Below are 22,041 nucleotides of genomic sequence, written 5' to 3' on the forward strand. Positions count from 1 at the left end.
AGGATTAAATGTTCTAATATATGTGTTGAAACCACCTGGTCCAGTGTGTCATTCAAAGCCATTGTTTCCTTGTTGATTTTCTGCTGAGATGATCTGTCCATTGTTGTAAGTGGGGTGTTAAAGTACCTATTATTGTACTATGATCAATGAGTTTCTTTATGTTTTTTATTAAAATTTTATATATTCAGGTTCTCTCAAGTTGGGAGTATAAATATTTACAATTGTTAGATCTTCTTGTTGGACAGACCCCCTTATTATGATATAGTGAACTTCTTCATCTCTTGTTACAGCCATTGGTATAAAATTCAGTTTTTCTGATATAAGTATGGCTACTCCAGCTTTCTTTTGATGTCCATTAGCATGATAAATCATTCTCCATCCCGTCACTTTCAATCTGCAGGTGACTTTAGGTCTCAAATGAATCTCTTAAAGGCAGCATATAGATGAATCTTGTGTTTAATCCATTCCAATACCCTATGTCTCTCTCTCTTTTTTAATGTCTATTTATTTTTGAGAGAAACAGACACACAGAACCTGAAGCAGACTCAAGGCTCCAGGCTTTCAGCACAGAGCCTGACACAGGTCTCAAACTCACAAACTGTGAGATCATGGCCTGAGCTGAAGTCAGACACTTAACCAACTGAGCCACCCAGGTGCTCCCCTATGTCTCCTGATTGGGGCATTTAGTCAGTTTACATTCAGAGTGATTATTGATAGATATGAATTTAGTGCTATTGTATTATCTGTAAAGACAGTGTTTATGGAGATTATCTCTGCTCCTTTCTAGTCTTTGTTGCTTTTGGTCATTCTCTCTCACTAAATAGTCCCCTTTAATATTTATTGCACAGCTGGTTTAAAGGTCACAAACTTCTTTAGTTTTTGTTTGGCTGGGAAACTCTATTTCTCCTTCTATTCTGAATGACAGACTTGCTGGATAGAGTTTTCTTGGGTGAATATTTTTCCTATACAGCACATTGAATATATCATGCCACTCCCTTCTCCCCTGCCAATTTTCTATGGAAAGGTCTGCTTTAACCTGATTTGTCTTCCCTTGTTAGTTAGGAAGTTCTTTTCCCTTGCTGCTTACTTATATCTGTATTTTGCAAATTTTACTATGATATGTGTTGGTGTTGGCTTGCTTTTTTAAATTTTGATGGGAGTTCTCTGCACCTCCTGGATTTAGATGTCTGTTTCCTTCCCCAGATTAGGGAAGTTTTCAGCTATAATTTGCTCAAATAAACCTTATGCCCCCTTTTCCCTCTCTTCTTCTGGGATTCCTATGGTGTGAATAATACTACGCTTAATGGAGTTGCTGAGGTCTCTAAGTCTACATTCATATCCAATACTTTTCCTCCCCTCTAGTTTTAAGCTTCATCATTTTCTATAATTTTATTTTTTATATCACTTGTTTGTTCCTCTGCCTTTTCCATCCTTGTCTCATTACATTCAATCAGTTTCACATCTTGGTTATAGCATTTTTTATTTTGGCCTGACTAGTTAAGCCCTTTATCTCTGCAGTAAGGAACTCCCTGGTGTCTTCTATGCTTTTCTAAAGTGCAACTAGTATCCTTATTAATCTTATTTTAAATTCTGGATCTGGTATATTGCTTATATCTGTTTCCATTAGATCCCTGGCCATGACCTTTTATTGCTCTTTCTTTTGGGATGAATTCCTCTGTCTTGGCATTTGTCTAGGTCTCTGTCTTTTTCCGAGTGGCAGGAAAACTTGGTATGTTTCCTGATCCTGAGAGTAATGACTTTATTAAGAAGAGGTTATACACTATACAGGGCCTGGAGCTTCAGGAAATATCTTGTGTATGTATCTGTGTGCAATTGCTGCTGTGTTTTGGCTGAGAGTGGATCTTAAGCATCCTCATGCACACGCAAAAAAGATAACTATGTGAATTGATGGATGGATATATAAATCTATAGATCTATATCTATATCTATATATCTATATCTATATATATATGTGTATATATATATATATATATATATAGAGAGAGAGAGAGAGAGAGAGAGAGAAGCAAGGTGAAACCAACTAAATAATAACAATTTATGAAAAGCAATCCTTACCTCTACAAAGGGAAAGCAGGTACTTTTAACCTTGTATGATTTCATTTCTTGTGATGATCTCCCTACCTGTAAACAATATACTTTCTTCTCTAAGATATAATTTATTGACTTTTCCTAAAAATGAGAATTTAGGTCACTTATAAGACTTCATCTTTTTTTCTCCCCCTCCTTTCCTTAGTTTGATGAATTTATATATCTTCATTGTTTATATTTACAATCCTTGATAATATCATTTTATTCATAACAGTTTTTTTATTTTATGTGTTAGTTATATCTTTGCTTCCATCTATATATGATGAAAAGATACCCACTTTCACTCTTCTGCCTTTTAATGCTCTCTCCATATCTTATTCATACTGCAACTTCTCTCCACTACATCTTCTTTTTTGTTAAGATAGGTAATATTTATATTATTCTCAATAATTAAATCCCCCATGCTTATGTTATAGGCTGGTTCTGAAAATAAGGATTAATAAATAGCATTTTAATTATTATATCACTGATATAATTAACCTATGTAGGAAACATACATGAAGGAAACATTTCCTGTAAAAAGTTGAATTAGAGTTTAGACATGGTTTAAAGTGTCCATAGATTTATATGGAAAACAGCACATTATGGACAGAAATATAAACTAAAGCAATATTTAATCTCAGTTTGATAAATAGGGCAATGAGAAGTGTTTTCATTCTGCAGTGTAAATAATTAGAGTATGTATATGTATATATATATATATATATATATATATATATACATATATATACACATAAATATCTCTCTCTCTTTCATATACATATATATGCATATGAAAATATATACATCCATCAATTCATATGGTTATCTTTTCTGTGTGTGCATGAGATCTACTCTCAGCCAATTTCAAGTATATAATACAATATCATTAACAATAATCACCATACTGTATATTAGATACTCCTAGAGTTTATTCATCTTACAACTGAAAGTGTGTGCTCTTTGACTAACATCTTCCCATTTCCTCTACCCCTCACTGCCCACCATTCATTTGTTTCTATGAGTTTGATTTTTTTCTAAGATTCCACATATAAGTGATACCATCCAGTATTAGTCTTTCTTATGGCCGAAAAATATTCCATCATATATAAATCTATCTGTCTATCTTCCTATCTATCCACCCAGCTATCAACATAGATACCACATTTTCTTTATTAATTCATCTTTTGAGGGACACCAACGTTGTTTCCATATCTTGGCTATTGTGAATTATGCTGCAATGAACATGCGAATGCAGAAATTTCCTCAAGATAGTTATTTCATTTCCTTTACCTATGTAACCAAAATAAATAAATAAAAGGCATTCTTTATGAAACTGTGTATGTGATGTACAGAAATAGATATAGATATAGATGATATAGATACAGATAATGTCAAAGTTTACAAAAGTTTTTAGTTTATACATTTTACCAAATTACTATAAGGCTTTTACCAACATATGATTTCATCACCATATCCTCCTTGTAATAAACCTATTTTAAAAGTTTTGTCCAATTTTATAAATTTAAAATTTACCTTATTTTAAATTATTTTAGGTTAAATATAATTCACATATTTATGGGTCATATCTTTTATGTGGAGAAACTGAATTACCTGTTCATGTCTTGTTTTCATTTTCTAGGATATTTGGGTCTTATTCTTTATAATGTCATAAGTATTATTTATATATAAATGACATAATATTTTTGTTTTTTTATTAGAAATGTTTACCCAATTATCCATTTATATTTCAATATTATTTGGGACATTTTACTGATCTACAGAATTTTTAATGTGGTTCAATTAAATAATTCTTTTTCTATAAGTTCTTCCTTTTTCTCCAATGCTTGGAAAACCTTCCTCAATCTTAATATAAAAGATTTGTGTACATTTTCCACTTGTTATGATTATAATTTTACATTTATTACTCTATCCAAAATTTATTTTTGTGCATAACGTATGGTGACATAAGTGAGTATAACAGGTCTGTTTCAGAGTATTCTTTCTGTGGCTTTTATAATTACACCAACACTAAATTAGCTTAATTGTAGTTTTGTATATTTAAGTAACTGGTAGGGCAAGAGCTATTTATTTTACTGCTTTTTGGATAGTTCTATAAAATAATATTTTCAAGCTATAATAAACATTTTATTGCTTCTGGAATTCACACACAATGTATGATTCTTTCATGTATATTATTAAGTCACTGTGATTTAAAATATATTTGTTTGATGTCTCGGTAGCAAAAGATGTCACAAATCTTGATGACACATATATCACTACAACTAAAATCATGAAGCTGTGGAAAGCAAACATTCAGAGAGCTCCAACCGAGATCATAATTTGATTTACCAATTTCTTTGTAAAATAATATGCTAATATGATACATAGAGAAGATTCCTAAGGGGAGAAGATATTAGAAATCTCTTCAGATTTCTAAACTCACTTTTTGGCAGTTTATGAGAAACTAACTTTTCCATATTTACTTACCAAAACTTCTAGACCTACCCACCTACAACTTTCTAATACTATAGTTTTTGTGTTTCTTCTACCACTTGGTTTCAAGCACCTGCCACTCAGAAAGACAGGTTTTAGTACCTTGACAAATGTTTCTAACCCATTGTAAATGTTGTGCATCATTTTCTACATAATTACCTTGTGAAGTCTGTCATCTCCATCATAATCATACACATCTTCTTAGCCAGAACAATGATATCATTGCTTGTATCATCCCATATTTCAATCTCAGCATCCAGTTTACTCTTTACTTTCTTGAAATCAGCAACTTGCTCAGCAATCTTTTCCTTTTCTGACTCAGGCAACTGAGTCATCTTAGCCTAAAACACATGATAATTATATTTATAAGCATTCCATTATATCAAAGAGCATTTTAGGCAGAAGTGGTCATTATAGGATATTCTTAAACTCATTCATTCAAAAACAAAGATGTTGTGTTTTTTTTAAGTGATATAATCAAAACTTTCCAGCATAATTTTTCATATGAAAAATTTCTTAAATTATGAATTTTTGCTCTAGAACTGAGAATAACAATGTATAATTTGGTGTCTGACATATTTAAATCTACTCCTTAATATAAATGTGAGATTTCTCAAATTTCCTTTTTAAAAAAAAATTTTAATGCTTATTTATTTTTGAGATACAGAGCATGAGCAGGGGAGGGGCAGAGAGAGGGAGGCACAGAATCTGAACCAGGCTCCAGGCTCTGAGCTGTCAGGACAGAGCCCAATGCAGGGCTCCAACTCATGAACCCTGAGGCCATGACCTGAGCCAAAGTCAGACACTTAACTGACTAAGCCACCCAGGCACCCTGAGATTTCTCAAATTTCTGATGCAATACAAATTTAAATTAATTCAGACTTAATATAATACATCTCATATATTAGAAAAGCATATACTTTATTTATTTAAAGTTTATTTATTCATTTTGAGAGAGAGAGAGAATGAGAGAGAGAGAGAGAGAGAGAGAGAGCATAAGCAAGGGAAAGGCAGAGAGAGAGGAAGAGAGAATACCAAGCAGGCTCCATGCTGCCAGCACACAGACTGATGCAGGGCTCCATCTGATGAACCATGAGATTATGACTTGAACCAAGATCAAGAGTCAGATGCTTAACAGACTGAGCCACTCAGGTGCCCCAGACATATATTTTATCTAATTTTATCAATAGTATGCTTCAAAAGGTGGAAGTATAACAAAATTATCTTGAAATGTCTATTGACATTATAATGTCTATTTATCCTTGTATGTATATACATTCAGATAGATCCTTATTCAAACATTGAATATATACTGGAAAACAATAATAGTATACATATATAAATCATATGTATTAGATAAACACATATTTAAAATTATAAGGATGTATATGTGTATTTTGTCATCATGTACACATTCAAATGTGCATGTATATAAAAACTACTTTGAGGGAAGAGTAAAAATGCTATGGGCAGGGTTTATTAAGGCAGCCCTCACTAATTAGCATCCTGAGTTTTGAGGTGTTCTTCTCTCATGAAAAGCAGGGTTGATGTGTTGGCATAGTACTATTCTTTGAATATGTCAAATTTTGTACAATATGCAACTTGTATTTTCACTTGCAATTTGAAATGTAGGATGGGTAGAATACCATCTATACCCCTAAACCACCACATTCACAGCCTTAGCATCTGGGACCTATAACCATCTGTCAAATAAAAAAGAATCTTGAAGTAAAAGTTATTCAATAGTATCACAGCCTTAAAATCTCACAGGACAGTCTGGTCACTCATACTCTCAAAAAAAAAATCCATATATATTCTAATAAAATGAGTACATGAATCTAAGAGAGGGTAGTTAAAAAAGGATAAATCATTTAAGTAAATTTTACTTATTAGATTATTATCAGAGAATATGTAATATTTATAATACCTCTATATTTCCAGATACTATATTTCCCCTATACATGTGGAAATAAGAAGAAATCATCTCAAAAAACATCAAAATATTCTGAACACTAGGCTCAAAATAGTTGAAATACACTTTATTGAATCAATAGTGTATAAATCAAAAATGCTTAAATTACATGAATGAAGGAGTTATAAGAATGTTCAATGGAAAATCCAACAAAATAATAATAACCAAAGAACCAATATCAAGTATCTATCATTTATTATCTATTTAGTGTCAAACTAACTTAGGGTCTAAAATAACTTGGTGTCTGTGAAATCTCAGTGTTAATTATCCATTCTTCAGTTCTAACCTAGTCATGAAAATAAACAATGAGGCTTTCCAATTTGAAGCTTCCTCTATATTCCTTAGCATAATGTTTGACACAAATTGAATGCTCAATAAATGATGGCTATCTCCTATTCAGTAAGAAAATTATCAAAATATATTAACATATCTAGCACTTAAAATTTGCATACTTGCACTATTTTATTTGAAGAATTAAATTAAGCTCATAGGAATAGGCTTTTTAATTTATTTTAATGTTTATTTTTGAGAGAGAGAGAGAGAGAAAGAGACAGAGAATGAGCAGGGAGAGGCAGAAAGAGAGGGGGACAGAGGATCTGAAGAGGGTTCTGTGCTGACAGCAGAGAGCACAATGCAAGGCTCAAACTCATGAACCATGAGATCATGACCTGGGCTGAAGTCAGATGCTAAATTGACTGAACCACCCTGACACTCGTAGGAATAGGCTTTTAACTGATGAGCTATACTCTGAATGCAGTTTGTAGTTTATTTTCTCAGGAAATGTGGCCTATTAAAATAAAAGCAACCCTTACTACTGCTGGCATATAGCAAGGAACGTTAAGTGAAGACACAGCTCCCTTATGTCTGAAATCAATAGTATGAAAGCTCAATAAGTAAATTATAAGATACTAACCCATTAAACTAGCTCAAAAATTGAAATAAATTTTCTCCGTCTTGACTACTGATCGTTATCATTCTCTCCATTTTCATAAAAAGAAGTGTTAAAACTTTCAAATAATAATAGATGTAGGTAGATTCAAATGAGACCTCTTCTTATGGTCTTTGTCTCAGAGATAATAAATCCATGAATCTGTATATAATAAATAATTTTGAAGTATGCACTAGCATATCATGAAAAATTACTCACTATCCTCATAAAAATGTTCAAACTATTCAAGAGGGGATCTGGGTAAGCGTGTTCTAGGCTCTATTCCTTGGAATGCCACTGATTTCCAATATGACCTTTAGTAAGTCATTTAACCCTCTTGTCTAAGTTTCTCCAGACACAAAATGACAGTAATTGCAACTGCTACCCACCTGCCATGCAGAGAACAGAGTTGATTATTGGATAACACCAAGGCTGACCCTGTCACGGACTGGAATCTCATCGGTTGCACTCGATTTCCTTAATAACATCTCAACTCACATGCTGAATTATAATCACCAGATGTTTACTTCCGACAAGATAAGGGCCAAAAGTTGGGCAATAGTTTATAAAATTGAAAGGCCTAGTGAATTCTGACTCTCCCACAGGAGGAACCACAACATCAGAAAAGCATTAAATTACTGACTAACACCTCTACTGAAGATTTTTAGTGCTTCTGTGGATGATTTATTATGTGCTATTAATCAATTTGAATCACTATGAAAATTTCAAAACAGAACTTAAGAGAATACTTGATATTTTGGAATTCTGAGCAAACATTCCTTTTTGGATAAATGTGTGCAAAATAAGCAAAGAAATAAAGATTGAAACAAATCAGGTAAATGGAATCTGATGCTATTGCTGGCTGGCAGTATGTCTCCACTCCTGCCCAGATATATAGACTAGAACTGTGATATGAATAGCTAGCAAACATTTTTTGAGTCACTTCCATCCGAATGAGATTTTATTGTGTGTTAACTGATTTTTGAAATCTCTTGCTAAAAGCAAAAAAAAGCTAACACTTATATATTCCAGACACTCCCTCGGCATCTTACATATATTAAACTTCACTCTTCATATTAGCCCTATTGAGGTAAATATATTATTACCCTAACTTTAATGGATTATGAAACTGAGTGTCCAAAAGGTTAAGTTATTAAGTCAAGACTGTAGTCTTAGCAAGTAGTAGAACCAGTATGCAAACCTAGAGACTCTAGCCTCGAGTTTTTGTCCTCTTACTATGCCAACTGACATGAGCAATATTGCCCATGATATATCAAAATAGTCATACTCAATGGTGTTTCTCGACCACCTTCTACTTTTGAATGCAATTATTCTCCAAAGTGTAGTCACATATTTTCTAGAATCTGTTTCCTCGTCTATAAACTAGAGACAATGATATTTGCCTCACAGCATGCCTTAGAGATCAAATGAATAAATGTGTAGGAAGCACTTTTTATTTTCTTTATTTTTTTTTAATTCCAGCTGTTAACTTACAATAACAGACTCAGTTCACTCTACACAATGATCCTCAGAATTCTATTTCTAGTGTTACCTTCCTTTTTCAATGAAAGTTGTAATCTTCCATTACCATTTTAGGCATTTTCAAGTATATACATGATATACAACATATTTTATAAAATTATCTCTAAAGCAGGGGGTAGTAAACTTTTTTCTGTAAAGGGGAAAATAGTAAATACTTTATGCTTTGCAGGCCACACCATACTGCTCTACCATAATACTTAGTTCTGCTGCTGTTGTAATGCAAGAGTAGCCAAAGACACTGTGCAAACAAGTGAGTGTGGCTGTGTTCCAAAAAATTTTATATGGACATTGAAACTTCAATTTCATATCATTTTTATGTGCCTAAAATATTATTCTGATTACATCTATTCTAATTTTATTCAACCACTTAAAAATGTAAAAAAACATTCCTAGCTCATGGGCTGTACAAAAATAGTTGGCGGGCCAGATTTGACTGCTGGCTATAGTTTGCCAACATTTGCCAAATCCTTTATCCTCTTGAGTTTTGTATTTCTCAGAAGTACTGCCTGCCACCCAGTTTGAATCTCTTTTACTTATTAATTTTTAAATTTATTTTTACTTTTTAAAATTTATATTTATTTTTGAGAGAGAGAGAAGACAGAGACAGATCATGAGTGGGGGAGAGGGAGAGAGAGAGGCAGACACAGAATCTGAAGCAGGCTCCAGGCTCTAAGGTGTCAGCACAGAGCCTGACATGGGTTCGATCCCATGAACCATGAGATCATGACCAGAGCCAAAGTCAGATGCTTAACTGACTGACCCACCCAAGCGCCCCTTGAATCTCTTTTAAAAACTTTTTCTCTGGGGCACCTGGGAAGTCAGAAGTCAGTTAAGCACCGACTTTGGCTCAGGTCATGATCTCAGGGTTGGTGAGTTTGAGCACCGCATCTGGCTCACTGCTGTCAGCACAGAGCCTGCTTTGGATTCCCGGTCCCTTTTTCTCTCTTCCCCTCCCCTGCTCGCTCTCTCTCAAAAATAAATAAACATTAAAAAAAAAAAAAAGACAAAAAAAACTTCTTTCCTTTCCTTATGTATCCCCTTCTGTTAGGCAGAAAGCTGATCCATTTAATCTCTAATACTTTAATCACATCTGTCTCTTTGTCTGTATTCCCAGTACTACTATACAAGTTCAGGTCAATTTTCTCTTTCTTTTTCAATCCTTTTGTCTTGTTATCACTTTGTATAATCTTTCTGATTTTAATAGCATTGTGCAAATCTTCAACTAAAGACAGGAGCTTCCATGACTCCTTACTGAATAAAGAATATTAATTCCTCATATACCACCCTTGAATTTATTTAAAGTAGAAAATTCATATAGAATCTCAAACAGGCTCCATGACTAGCACAGAACCTGATGCAGACCCTGGGATCATCACCTGAGCCAAAATCAAGAATTGAACACTCGGGGTGCTTGGTGGCTCAGTCGGTTATGTGTCCAACTTTGGCTCAGGTCATGATCTCATCATTTGTGGGTTCAAGTCCCACGTCAGATTCTTTGCTGACAGCTCAGAGCCTGGAGCCTGCTTTGGATTCTGTGTGTATCTCTCTCTGCCCCTCCCCTGCTTATGCTCTGCCTCTCTCTGTCTGTCTCAAAAATAAATAAGCATTAAAAAATTATTAAAAAATTGAACACTCAACTGACTGAGCTACCCAGATACCCCATAATTATTATTTTTTAAATTTCAGAACATGTTATCATTTCTCCCCTCAGAATGATTCATATTAGTCTGTCTTATAGTCTAATTATTCATGAATATGTATATCCTATCTTACTTGAGAAAAGGACTTTGAAAGCAGAAACACCTTTTAGAATAATAGTAGTCTCTCTCTCCTTCTCATATACATGCATACATGTATGTTTATGTGTGTTTTATTATTCTCCTTCCCCCAGAATGTAAGTTTCCTGAAAGTAGGACATATATATGCATGTATATAAATGTTTATAGTTGCTAATAGAAATAGGAGAGAGATAAAGAATAGGCTTGTAGGATCAAAATTTTATAGCATTAATCTTTCATTTTAATTTTCATCTACATTTACACACTTTTCAAGCTTCTATCTCTACCAGGTAGAAATCAATCTCTCCCATACATTTCCCTGTCCACTTTCAAACTCGGGTCCTCAGTATTCCTCTAAGACTGTATTAATAGCACAATAGTTCTTAACCTTCTTTTCATCTGCTTTTTATTTCATTATGCTCATTAATCCTACCTAATATGTTAATATGCTTACATTATTTATTATAAACACTTTCATGACTTTATCTCTTTAAAAGACCAAAAGAAAAGAAAAACATGGTACAATAAGAAAAATGCAAAAATAGTTGTCATACAGACCTCTATCCAAGTTCCAACTCTGCCAAGTGCCAGCTTTGTAGCAAGTACCTTAAGCATCCTCAACCCCAATTTTATCACATGTTAAAATTATGATAAATTTATTAGGGGTTTTCTTTTCTATTTTTTAAATTTTTCTTAAAAATGTTTTTATTATTTATTTTTGAGAGAGAGAAGGAGACAGAGCATGAGCAGGGGAGTGGCAGAGAGAGAGTGAGACACAGAATCCAAAGTTGGCTCCAAGTTCTGAGCCCAACGCAGGGTTGGGGGGGAGGCTTGAACATGTGAACTGCGAGATCATGCCCTGAGCCGAAGTCAGATGCTTAACGGACTGAGCCACCCAAGTGCTCCAGGGTTTTCTGACAATTTGAATTATATCTGTAAATAACGATGCCTGGAATATAGTAGGGACTTAGTAAGTGGTACTATGATTGATGTATATAAATGCCTTCACCTGGCCTCCAAAATGTCCACAACATTGTGGTGAAGGACAGTTTATACATTAATCTAGCTACCTTACAAAGCTTAGGCAGGAACCAAGTAAATTATATTGAGTAAATACATACCATGAGCAACAAACCATATAGAAACATAGGGTCATTATAATTCTCTTATTCTCAGAAGTTCCAAAATCCAAATTGCTTATTTAGCAGATAAGGAAACTGAGTCCCAGGAAAGAGAAATGACTTGGAAAATATTAGCCAACTGGTTAATATCAGATTTGTTTTTTAAATCCATGTGTTGCTGTTAGTGGTTCTCTCTTCCCACAAAATTGTTCTGCTTTACTTAGGTATAACTTTTTCATGGAAATTTAATGCTTAAGTAAATCATATAACTCTTTTACTTTCCTTTCTATAAACCTGAATGGAACACAGAAATAGTATATTATTAACATGTAAGCCACAATTACTATTTTTTATTTTATAAATACTAGGAATTCCTAATCAATTAAATATTTCTCATGTGAATGGGTAGCTAGAACTTGAAAATTAAATTCAAATGTTCTGCAAACTTTTAACACATGTGCATGGGTAAATATTTTTTTTATTTTTCTTATTCTCATCTCCAGAGTTTATCAAATTTAATAGTAGCATTTATGCACATGTTTTTTTTTATTTTTGTTTTTGTTTTTTGTTATTTTTTTTTTTTGGTTTTGTTTTTGTCTTTTTTTTTATTATTATTTTTTGCTAATAAGCCCAGAGGCATTTGGGAAATGGGTGCATTTTAATATATAAGAAATATAAATAGTATGACATTTTGCTGGAGTTTAGAAAATCTGAACTGCTGCTGGCAGAAATTCAACTTAATTAAAATCTGGAGAACAAATTCATAAAAAAGTATTATGCATTGATATTTTAAGCATACTAAATTGTGATTTCAAACATATTCCTGAGAATTCATTAACAAAAGTTTTCCATAATATTTTAAAATGATATTTAGGGGTTGGAATTGAACTTTGCTTTAAAGACTGATATACATTTTTACATTTTTATGCACATTCCTTTAAATCAAATTTACAAATATATTAGCTTTAAAAGTCTCTTAAGTTTCCTCATCTGTCAAAAATAACACTCTTGCGACCTCATGAGTTACACTCACAGATCCCTTAGGTGTAAACTATCTTATTTTATAAAACCTTATAGGCTTCAAGAGTGGCTCAAAACAGCTTACTTATCAAGCTTACTTAATTATGTTCTACTGGTAATAATAATAATGACAATTAACATTATTTATGCTTCCCATGTGCCAGTCATGTTGCTAACCACTTTTGAAAAATTATGCTAATTAAATAATACTATTTAAGGTAGATATTATTAATATCCACTTTTAACAACCATGGAAATCAAGCCTATAGGGAACACGTGCATGTCTCCTATAAATGAAACCCTCCCCAATGTTTCTTTTTTTTTTTTTTTCCATCACATCTCTATATATGGTTTCATTTGCAAGATGTTTTTTAGCATGAGGGTTAATTTCAATTTGAGAAAGAACGCAATATTTATTTGTGAACTCAATTTGTGTCCTTGTTCTAGAAAAAAATAAATGCTGCTTTGGGAGTCAACTGGAGAAATTTGAATATAAACTGGGTATGAGGCAAAATTAAGAAGGGATTGCTAATTTTCTTCAGATGTTGCTAATTACTTTGAAGTAGTTCAGGGGAAAAAAAAAGCATATAGCACACTAGCATTGGGTTAAATCTGCTATATCTAGGTCATGGAAATACAGACATACACTGTCCCAGTGTATTTAAGTTTTTCTGTGTCTTTGATTTTTTCAAAATAAACAATAAGAAAACAAATAGTATGCTTTATGTTCTTGTTTACTGAAGGTATTACAGATTTTATAGGCCATACAATCTACTCTCTTCTCCCAAAATGCCATTCTATCTGCAACATCCCTGACTAAGGATGCTCTGCTTCTCCTTCGGTCATACGTGAAAGCCCAGTGCTAGGTTCTTTGGGACTAAGAGATCAAGATAAGATAAGGTAAGATAAGGTAAGATAAGATAAGATAAGGTAAGGTAAGATAAGACAATATATAGTAATATAGTACATATAGTATTACATAGTATAATACGTATGTGTGTATATGTATGTATATATACATATATACACACACACACACACACACACACACACACATATATGTAAATAATAACCATTGGTTTAACACCAAGCCTTTAAAATATTTCCTCTGGTTTCTTTTTCACCAAAGTTGGTGGGTTATTATAAGTTGTCCTCCAAAACGATAATCTCAAAGAAAAGAAAATACTTTGTCAAGCTTATATGAATATTCTGATTTAAATAGTCCTATATATTTGCTTTATTTTTTAATTAAAATGTTGCAAGGACATAGATGAATCTAATTTCACATGCATTGTGTTTTCTTTAGAATATGATTCCAGGTTTTTAAAATACTTTTGTCTTTTGGTGTTGCCAAGACTAACAATACAGAAATCCTCATATTTTCAAAACCACATAGCTATGTAAAACAAAGAAACAATTCAATAAATAAATATTGGAAAGGCTGTGAGAAGCAAACTGTAGAAGCCCATTTTATTCAAAACAGTACCCTTAGGATGTGACTCAGAGCCTAGTAACTTTTACTTCTCACACAACTGAAGTTTGGTTACCTGAATTCCACGCCCCTGTTTACAGTAAACTGGAAGTAGACAAGAGATGTGTTAGTCTGAGGCCAAGAAAGGGAGCGAAAATCTATCAAGGAGGATACAGAAAGCTCAGATAATTGGGGCCCTTTCAGTTTATGAATAAGCTTGCCTGCTAATATCACAGTACCTCTATCCTATCACTGTATATTACAGCATAGTACAACAATGTTTGGTCATAATATACACAATGAATCATCTGCAACATCATCACCCAGCATTTACTGATTTTCTACTGCATTGTGGAGTTATATGGCACTGTTCCTGCTCTCAAGGAGCTTAAAATCTCCCAGTGCAGAAAATGTCAAGTTATTTATTATTACTCTTTGGTAAATTAGCATGCACGGAATACAATTTGAAAACCAATTCCAGTAATTATTTTTTAAGTTTAAAAACATATATTTTGGTTCAAAATAACTTGTTCTATAAGAGTTCTAGGAAGCCAACTGTCTTACTAAATATGATTTTCATATATATTTGATGGTGTGATATTTAATGTTCACTTATAACTAATTAAAATATTTTGTTAAAGATAAAATCTTGACAAGTATATGAATGGTGTATCACTAAAATTGCTATAATTTGAAATATAATTCTACATCTCTATTTCTTTGTTTCATTGCTTCTTAATTATAATTTGCAATAAATAAAATTTTATATAATTTATACATGTATTTTACATAAAACTGAATATAAATATAACATATTTGCCTTCAATAGTTTATATGAATTTAAACACTACAGTCTATCTTTCTAATATTTTTCTTGGGAAAAATAACAATCTGAGGAATGAGGTATAGAATTTCAAATATTCATGACATTTGCTTATATTATGCTTATATATACCTACATTATTGTGATTTAATATAGTATCATGATTAATAATCTATATCGATATGCTGATAATAACTGTCATCACATACATATGGCAAAAGAGATTGAAAGCACTATTTTCATTATGTTATTATTAGTTGAATATGGCTTATGTAATCCCTAAAGAAAAGCAGAGTTAGAATTTTGTATGATATATACCCTGTCTACCACTTACTAGGTATTTTAAAATATTATATATGTATGTGTGTGTGTGTTTTTATTTTTTTTTTTGGAAAATCCACAAATATTTTTTGACTATATTACTGGTTAATTGACCATGTTTTTGTTCACTTGTGACCTAAGACCCATAGTTACATTATCATATTTTGGAATTTAAATGAAACTGAGTCAAACTCCTTATCATACATCCTTGAGAATAGCAAATTCCCTCCCTCAAGAACTCTACTAATTTCTGAGGGCTTATAATCCCATAGGCCATGTTTCTGCTCTGCATTTGTGTCCTCCCTGATCTATTGCTTTCAGTTGAGGCTAACCTTCTCTGTTCCATTTTCACTGTATTGTAGTGTCTCAACATTTTAAACATTTACGAATCATCCACATACATAATTTGTGTGTATGGAAAAATTTGTGGAAGTGTTTAGGAGTAACGTAGGAACTTTACAAAGTGAGAATGGAAATAACACAAAATATAATTTATCTGGTTTTCATCTGATGATGTAGAAAATTGGATAAAACACTGCTCCCACAATGAAGACAACAGTAAGCCCAATATCTAAAAGTTCATGACTCTTTTTTTTAACTCATCAGAGTAGTCAATGAAAAATTGCATTGGATAAGTTAAACATGCAAGGAACATTTTTATACAACTGTAATAGGAGAGAGAGACTGATCTACAAGATACTGTAATAGGAGAGACAGATTGAACTCAAATCTGCTGAAACAAAGGTGAGAGTTTTTTTAAGTACTGGGGTGTGTTTGTAGAAAAGTACTGGACTACATTAAGGGGGAGGTTGGTCAATGTGATTAAGCCATCTATGTGTGCTAATGGTGCTTATTTATAGAAGCTGGTAGATGCAGTCACTGTCTTTCTTGATTATTACATTTCAAAGGGGTAGCTTCAGGTCCTTAAGAATATACCTGGGTTGTACACCTGGCAAGAAGCTAAGAGAACATTTGCATCTCAAAGGGGCACAGAAAGAATTTACAGTTGCAAGTTTTCTGAAGTAAATGCTCTAAGCAAACTGGATTCAGTTATCTATAATCAGGAAGAAACCTACCTAAAGTATACTCACGATAAGAGAAATGTTACCGTCATCTTATTCAGAAGTCACAACACAACCAACTAACCTAAAGTCTAGGGAAAGAAAAGGTACTTGCTGGAAAACAATGCTATGAAATCTTGCTTCTCCTGGGCAGATGCCATTGGACATTGGTAAGGTGAATTCAGCTAAAAGAGTTCACAATTTGGTTGAGATTGGATCATCATATGATGTCAAAAAGAAAGCAATTTCTCAAAAAAAAAAAAAAAACTAACTAAATAAATAATAAATAAATAAATAAAAACAAAACAAACAAACAAAAAACCAAAACCCAGAACTAAAACCAGACCCAAACCCAACCAAAACAAAACAGTGAGGACATGTTAAAAAGAAATAGGAGACAACAAAAAAGGTGGGACAATTTGGTCAACAAAACAGAATTAAAATCCACAGACTACAATAAGTATCTATGAGTACATAATGATAGAAATAAATAATTGAATAAATAAACAATGTAAAAGATGGGACAGCTCTTCCTTATACTTCTAATTAACAAATGCAGACGAAATAAAGAAAATAGAAAATCACTGTTAGACAAACACCAATATAATAACTAAGGCAAGATTCAGTGATGAATATGAAAATTAGTAGATAAATATTTGAGAAGATATGAGACTTGAATAGTCTTAAAGCATTTTCCCCAAGATATTTAATAATTACAAAGAAAAAAATAACAGTACTTTACAATGGTTAGGAAGCCAGCAACCAATACTTTAACCACGTGACAAAGGCCAGCATCACCAGAATTGTGATCTATTGACATCTTGTATCTCTGATTTGATGGACTGAGGTCACATGAATTCTATGGTAGGTATCCCCTCTGAAAATGCATAACCTTAAAATAATCATGAGAAGAAAAAAACATCAAACAATCTAAATTAAGGGACATTCTATAAAATACCTGATATTCTTCAAAAATATCAAGATCATGAAAGAGAAGGAAGGATAAGGAATTGTCCTAATGTACAGGAGACTAGTAAATGTGACAGCTAAACACAAATGTTGGATGTTGGCTTTAAATGTAGAACAAAAAAGAACATTAGTGGAAAAATTGATGAAGTCTACAGTTTAATTAGTAGTATAATACCAATGTTCATTTCTTGGTTTTGACAAATAGACCTTAGTTATGCAAGATGTCAACATTAGGAGAAACTGGGTGAAAATTATATGAAAATTGTACTAAAATTGCAACTTTTCTATAATTTTTTTTTTTTTAACTAACCACAGCCATCTAACATGAGACCAAATCATATATATACAGGAAAACCCTGGATTGCGAGAAACTTGTTCTGTGAGTGTTCTGCAATACAAGTAAACATTTCTAAAAATTTTTAACTTGATAACTGAGCATTGTCTTGCAATACCAGTAGTATGTGATACTGAACATCACATGGTCACCACTGAGCCAATGGTTCTCTCTCTCTTGCTGTGGGATTGTGGGTGATCATCTCCCATGCTTTGATGCTTGGTCTCAGGTTATGGTGTTTGCCAGAAATCAGTGATTTTTCAGAATGTTGGAAAGTGCCCACAATTGGCACTAGTGTATTGTTTTGTCACTTCAAAGCACCCGTGGACAGTCCTTTTCTTTTCTGTACAAGAGTAAGCTTAGGAATGCTTTGCTTCATTCTAAATCAGACTGCCTGAAGATATAGACCCTCTCCTCTGCTGCCTTATTGCCAGTTACATTAAATACAGTATATGACAAGAGTTTATTTTATTTTTAAGCTTATTTATTTATTTTGAGAGATAGAATAAGGTGAGGAGGGGCAAAAAGAGAGGGAAGACAGAGGATCTGAAGAAGGCTGACAGCAGAGAGTCCGATGTGGGGCTCAAACTCACGAACCATGAGATCATGACTGGAGCCAAAGTTGGACACCTAACCAACTGAGCCACCCAGGCACCCTTATGATAAGAGTTTATTAATACTGTACTGTACTCAACATCTGTGCGAGTGTATACGATGGCCCCCATGCAGAAAAAGATTCCACTGAGCCAATAGACAGCAGTGATTCCGTTAGTGATAGTAAAAGTCATCCTACACAATAACCCTCCCTATTGTGTCCCTCACACTAGCCACGAAGGTTTTCAAAGGTAAGTGTGGGTTAATTCATTTATTTTCTTTATATTTTATACTTTATTATTTTATTTTATATTACAGTATTATAATTATTTTTATATGAATATTTCTGTGTTGTGGAACGAATCATCTGAGTTTCCATTATTTCTTATGGGGAAATTCACCTTGATATACAAGTGCTTTGGATTAAAAGCATGTTTCCAGAATGAATTATGCTCACAAACCAAGGTTTTACTGTAACACATTAGACAAAGTGTTACAAACGAAATAATGGCAGATGCAGAGTAATATGGTCTTGGTAAAAAGGCATCTAAAATCTGGCTCATTATTGCATCCTAATTATTTTTTAGCCTCTATATTGTGGAAATCATTTTAGTATTTATTACTTACCACGCAGGCACTCAGTTGGACGTTATTGTGTCCAAATATAACCATAGGTGGCCAAGTCCCAGAGAGAAAGGATTTTTCTTTTCCAGTTCCCTGAGAGCCCACTTCTCCAACTGATTGACATTAAGAATGGCACTGTCTTCAGAAGAGACCAAATGTACTTTCCAAAGATGTAGCGTTACAGGCTCCACAAGTGTGCCTGGTCAAAATGTTACATAAAATAGGCACAATTGTAGATTATTCCCACATGAATAGATCTTCCATTACAATGGTATTAGTTTTTGATCCTCCTGCACTCGGCACAATGTTTTGAAATTTACCAGAAACTGAATTTGTTTTCTAATACTGGGTTACCTAGAAAAATGTAGGCTTATTTAGTAAGTTAATAAATGTGATTGGCTGTAAAGGTAGTGCCTATAGTAGATGCTTCCTAAATAAACATTTTCTCAGTAGAATTTTTGCAATTAAGAAAAAAGATCATTCTTAGAAAAAGAACTCATCTTGATGAGCTGAATATGTTTTATTTTTATACACACTGCATATTTCTATTTGCTCTAAACCTCCTTAAGCTAAAGATTAATTTAACAAATCTCCAGGTAAAGTCTGAACTGTTTTCTCAGAACACTATATGTTAATTAATTGGAATTTAAATAAAAACTTGAAGGAGAAAAAAAGGAAATGTTTGGAACAATTTGTGAGAGGCAAGTTTCATAGGCACATTTCAAAGGCATGTTTCAATGTTATGTATCTAATATCCATCTATCTACCTACATGTATTTACTTATTTAAGATGATGTATAACAATCCAACTAAGCTTCCTTGGGATCTTATAGGACAGAACACTGGGGCACTAATAAGGAATTGTTCTCCAGAGACTAAGACTTTCTGGACTCTACCTGACAGGATAAGAATCATTAAGAAATCTTCCAATGGAAAGTGATAAAGCCTTCCTTGTGAATTTACAAAGTGAGGCAATATGTGATAAATCGACTCTGAAGAACTCACAAAAGAATCTTTCCTACTAGTTCCTTTTTTCCAAGATTGAGCCTTATGATATTTCAAAAGAACACACACACATACACAAAGTTTAAAAATATTTGCCAAACAAGAATAAAATGAGATATTCTCTTCAAAATTTTAACGTTGTATTTTTATTCACTATTATTAACAAAATGATTATATTAGCGAGAAATAAATTGTGGGGGGAAATAAATGACAAGAAATGTTACCTGACTGAGAAGCGCTGAAGTGGATTTAACTCATTCACTTCCTGGCCTACATTGGAAGTCTACAAGTCATTTTAGTCTCAACATGAGTTTTCTATATAGTAAACTTACAATTGATGTTGGTATATTTCCACCAGTTATCATCCAATCATTTGGACCAAAGAAATTTTCTTTTACTTTTTAAATTTTTTTTAATGTTTATTTATTTTTGAGAGAAACAGAGACAGAATGTGAGTATGTTAGGGGCAAAGAGAGAGGGAGACACAGAATCCGAAGCAGACTCCAGGCCCTGAGCTGTCAACACAGAGCCTGATGTGGGGCTCGAACTCATGAGCTGTGAGATCATGACCTGAGCCGAAGTCGGATGCTCAACCGACTGAGCCACCCAGACACCCCAAGAGCAATTTTCAAAGTTCAGTTCATGTATACTGGAATAGATTATAGCTTATCTGTGTAATGAGTTAATAGTACGGTATTTTGAATAATCTGTCTCCTTATTTATAATATAATCTGATTGTTTACATTGTCTTGTTTCATTTTTTTTAATTATGATAAAGAAAAAAAAAAGGAGAAAATATGGAAGAGTGTTCCCAGAGAGTCACAATATTGGCATGTTATTCTGACTATTCAAACAGTTCTCAAAGAATTCAAGTTTAAGTGCTAAAAGCAACCAGCTCATTTTTATATATTTAAGCTTCCCATAACACTGCCTATAGTATCATAATTCTCCAAATAAATATCACAAGGACTGATATGTTCTGAAATCGACTGCTAAATTACATTGTCAGATCTGAATTAAAGGACTCTTCCCTCCATGTGCAACTCGGAGCAATCTAATTCCTTTCTTTTGTTGCACTTCCAAAGAAATTATTTTACATGAGTATTTATGTTAAAATCTGGTACAATTAGTGCCTGAGACTTAAAATGTATAAAAACATTTCATTGCTGTTGCAACAATGAAAACACAGGGTTAACGGCAATACCTTTCCCCCATCAGCAGCCCTAGCAAGCCACTCACTGTGTATAAATTAAATCCATATGGTCAGAACACATAGTGAAATTAAATAAACAAAATGTAATTCTTCTTGTCTTCTGAATGTGAATTTCAAGAGGCAAACATCTGGATCCGAAAGACACTTAGCAGAATATAAGGTTTTTCCACGTAAAATTCCATTCATGAACTAAAAATGAGACTCTGCTCAAGAGGCAGCATATGACACATGAGCCTATCTTAGCACTGAGAATATAGATAAAGCTGTGCTTATGGATGAGCACAAACAGATAATAAAATTAAGGCCTCAATGAGTTAAGCTTTCAAAGGTAAAACTCCAGGGTGTTTGCAGGAATCTTTCCAAAAGATATATATACCATGTCTCTTGCAGCCTCAATACAAACAGCTCACAAAGAAAATGTATAGTAATTAGAAACATTTTCAAAGTAAAAGATGAGATAGACTGTTTTCTTTTTCTAAAGGTACTTAAACAGGGGATTGCACAGGCCCACAAAATTTAAAAAAAAAAGTGGGGGATAAGCATATGTCTCAAATTATTCTCTTTTACCAAGTTAGGTCATAAAACACACACCCATACACACCCACACACATTCAAAACAAAAAAAGAAGGGAGAAGAAAAACTTTAACACATAAAACCTTACCATTCACTACCACTATCAA

The 22,041-nt window shown here is 33.1% G+C and overlaps 1 protein-coding gene across 3 annotated transcripts in view; it reads right to left on the reverse strand.

The window, feature by feature from the left end:
* Positions 1–22,041, reverse strand: part of CTNNA3 (catenin alpha 3) — a 1,807,132-nt gene that overhangs the window by 148,218 nt on the left and 1,636,873 nt on the right. For all 3 annotated transcript variants that reach the window (XM_058696469.1, XM_058696467.1, XM_058696468.1), the window contains one exon: positions 4,744–4,925. In XM_058696469.1, coding sequence (XP_058552452.1) covers positions 4,744–4,925 — 182 coding nt within the window. The remainder of the gene's footprint in view (positions 1–4,743; positions 4,926–22,041) is intronic.

The sequence above is a fragment of the Neofelis nebulosa genome, chromosome 13 (assembly GCF_028018385.1).
Source record: "Neofelis nebulosa isolate mNeoNeb1 chromosome 13, mNeoNeb1.pri, whole genome shotgun sequence".
Classification (NCBI taxonomy): Eukaryota; Metazoa; Chordata; class Mammalia; order Carnivora; family Felidae; genus Neofelis; species Neofelis nebulosa.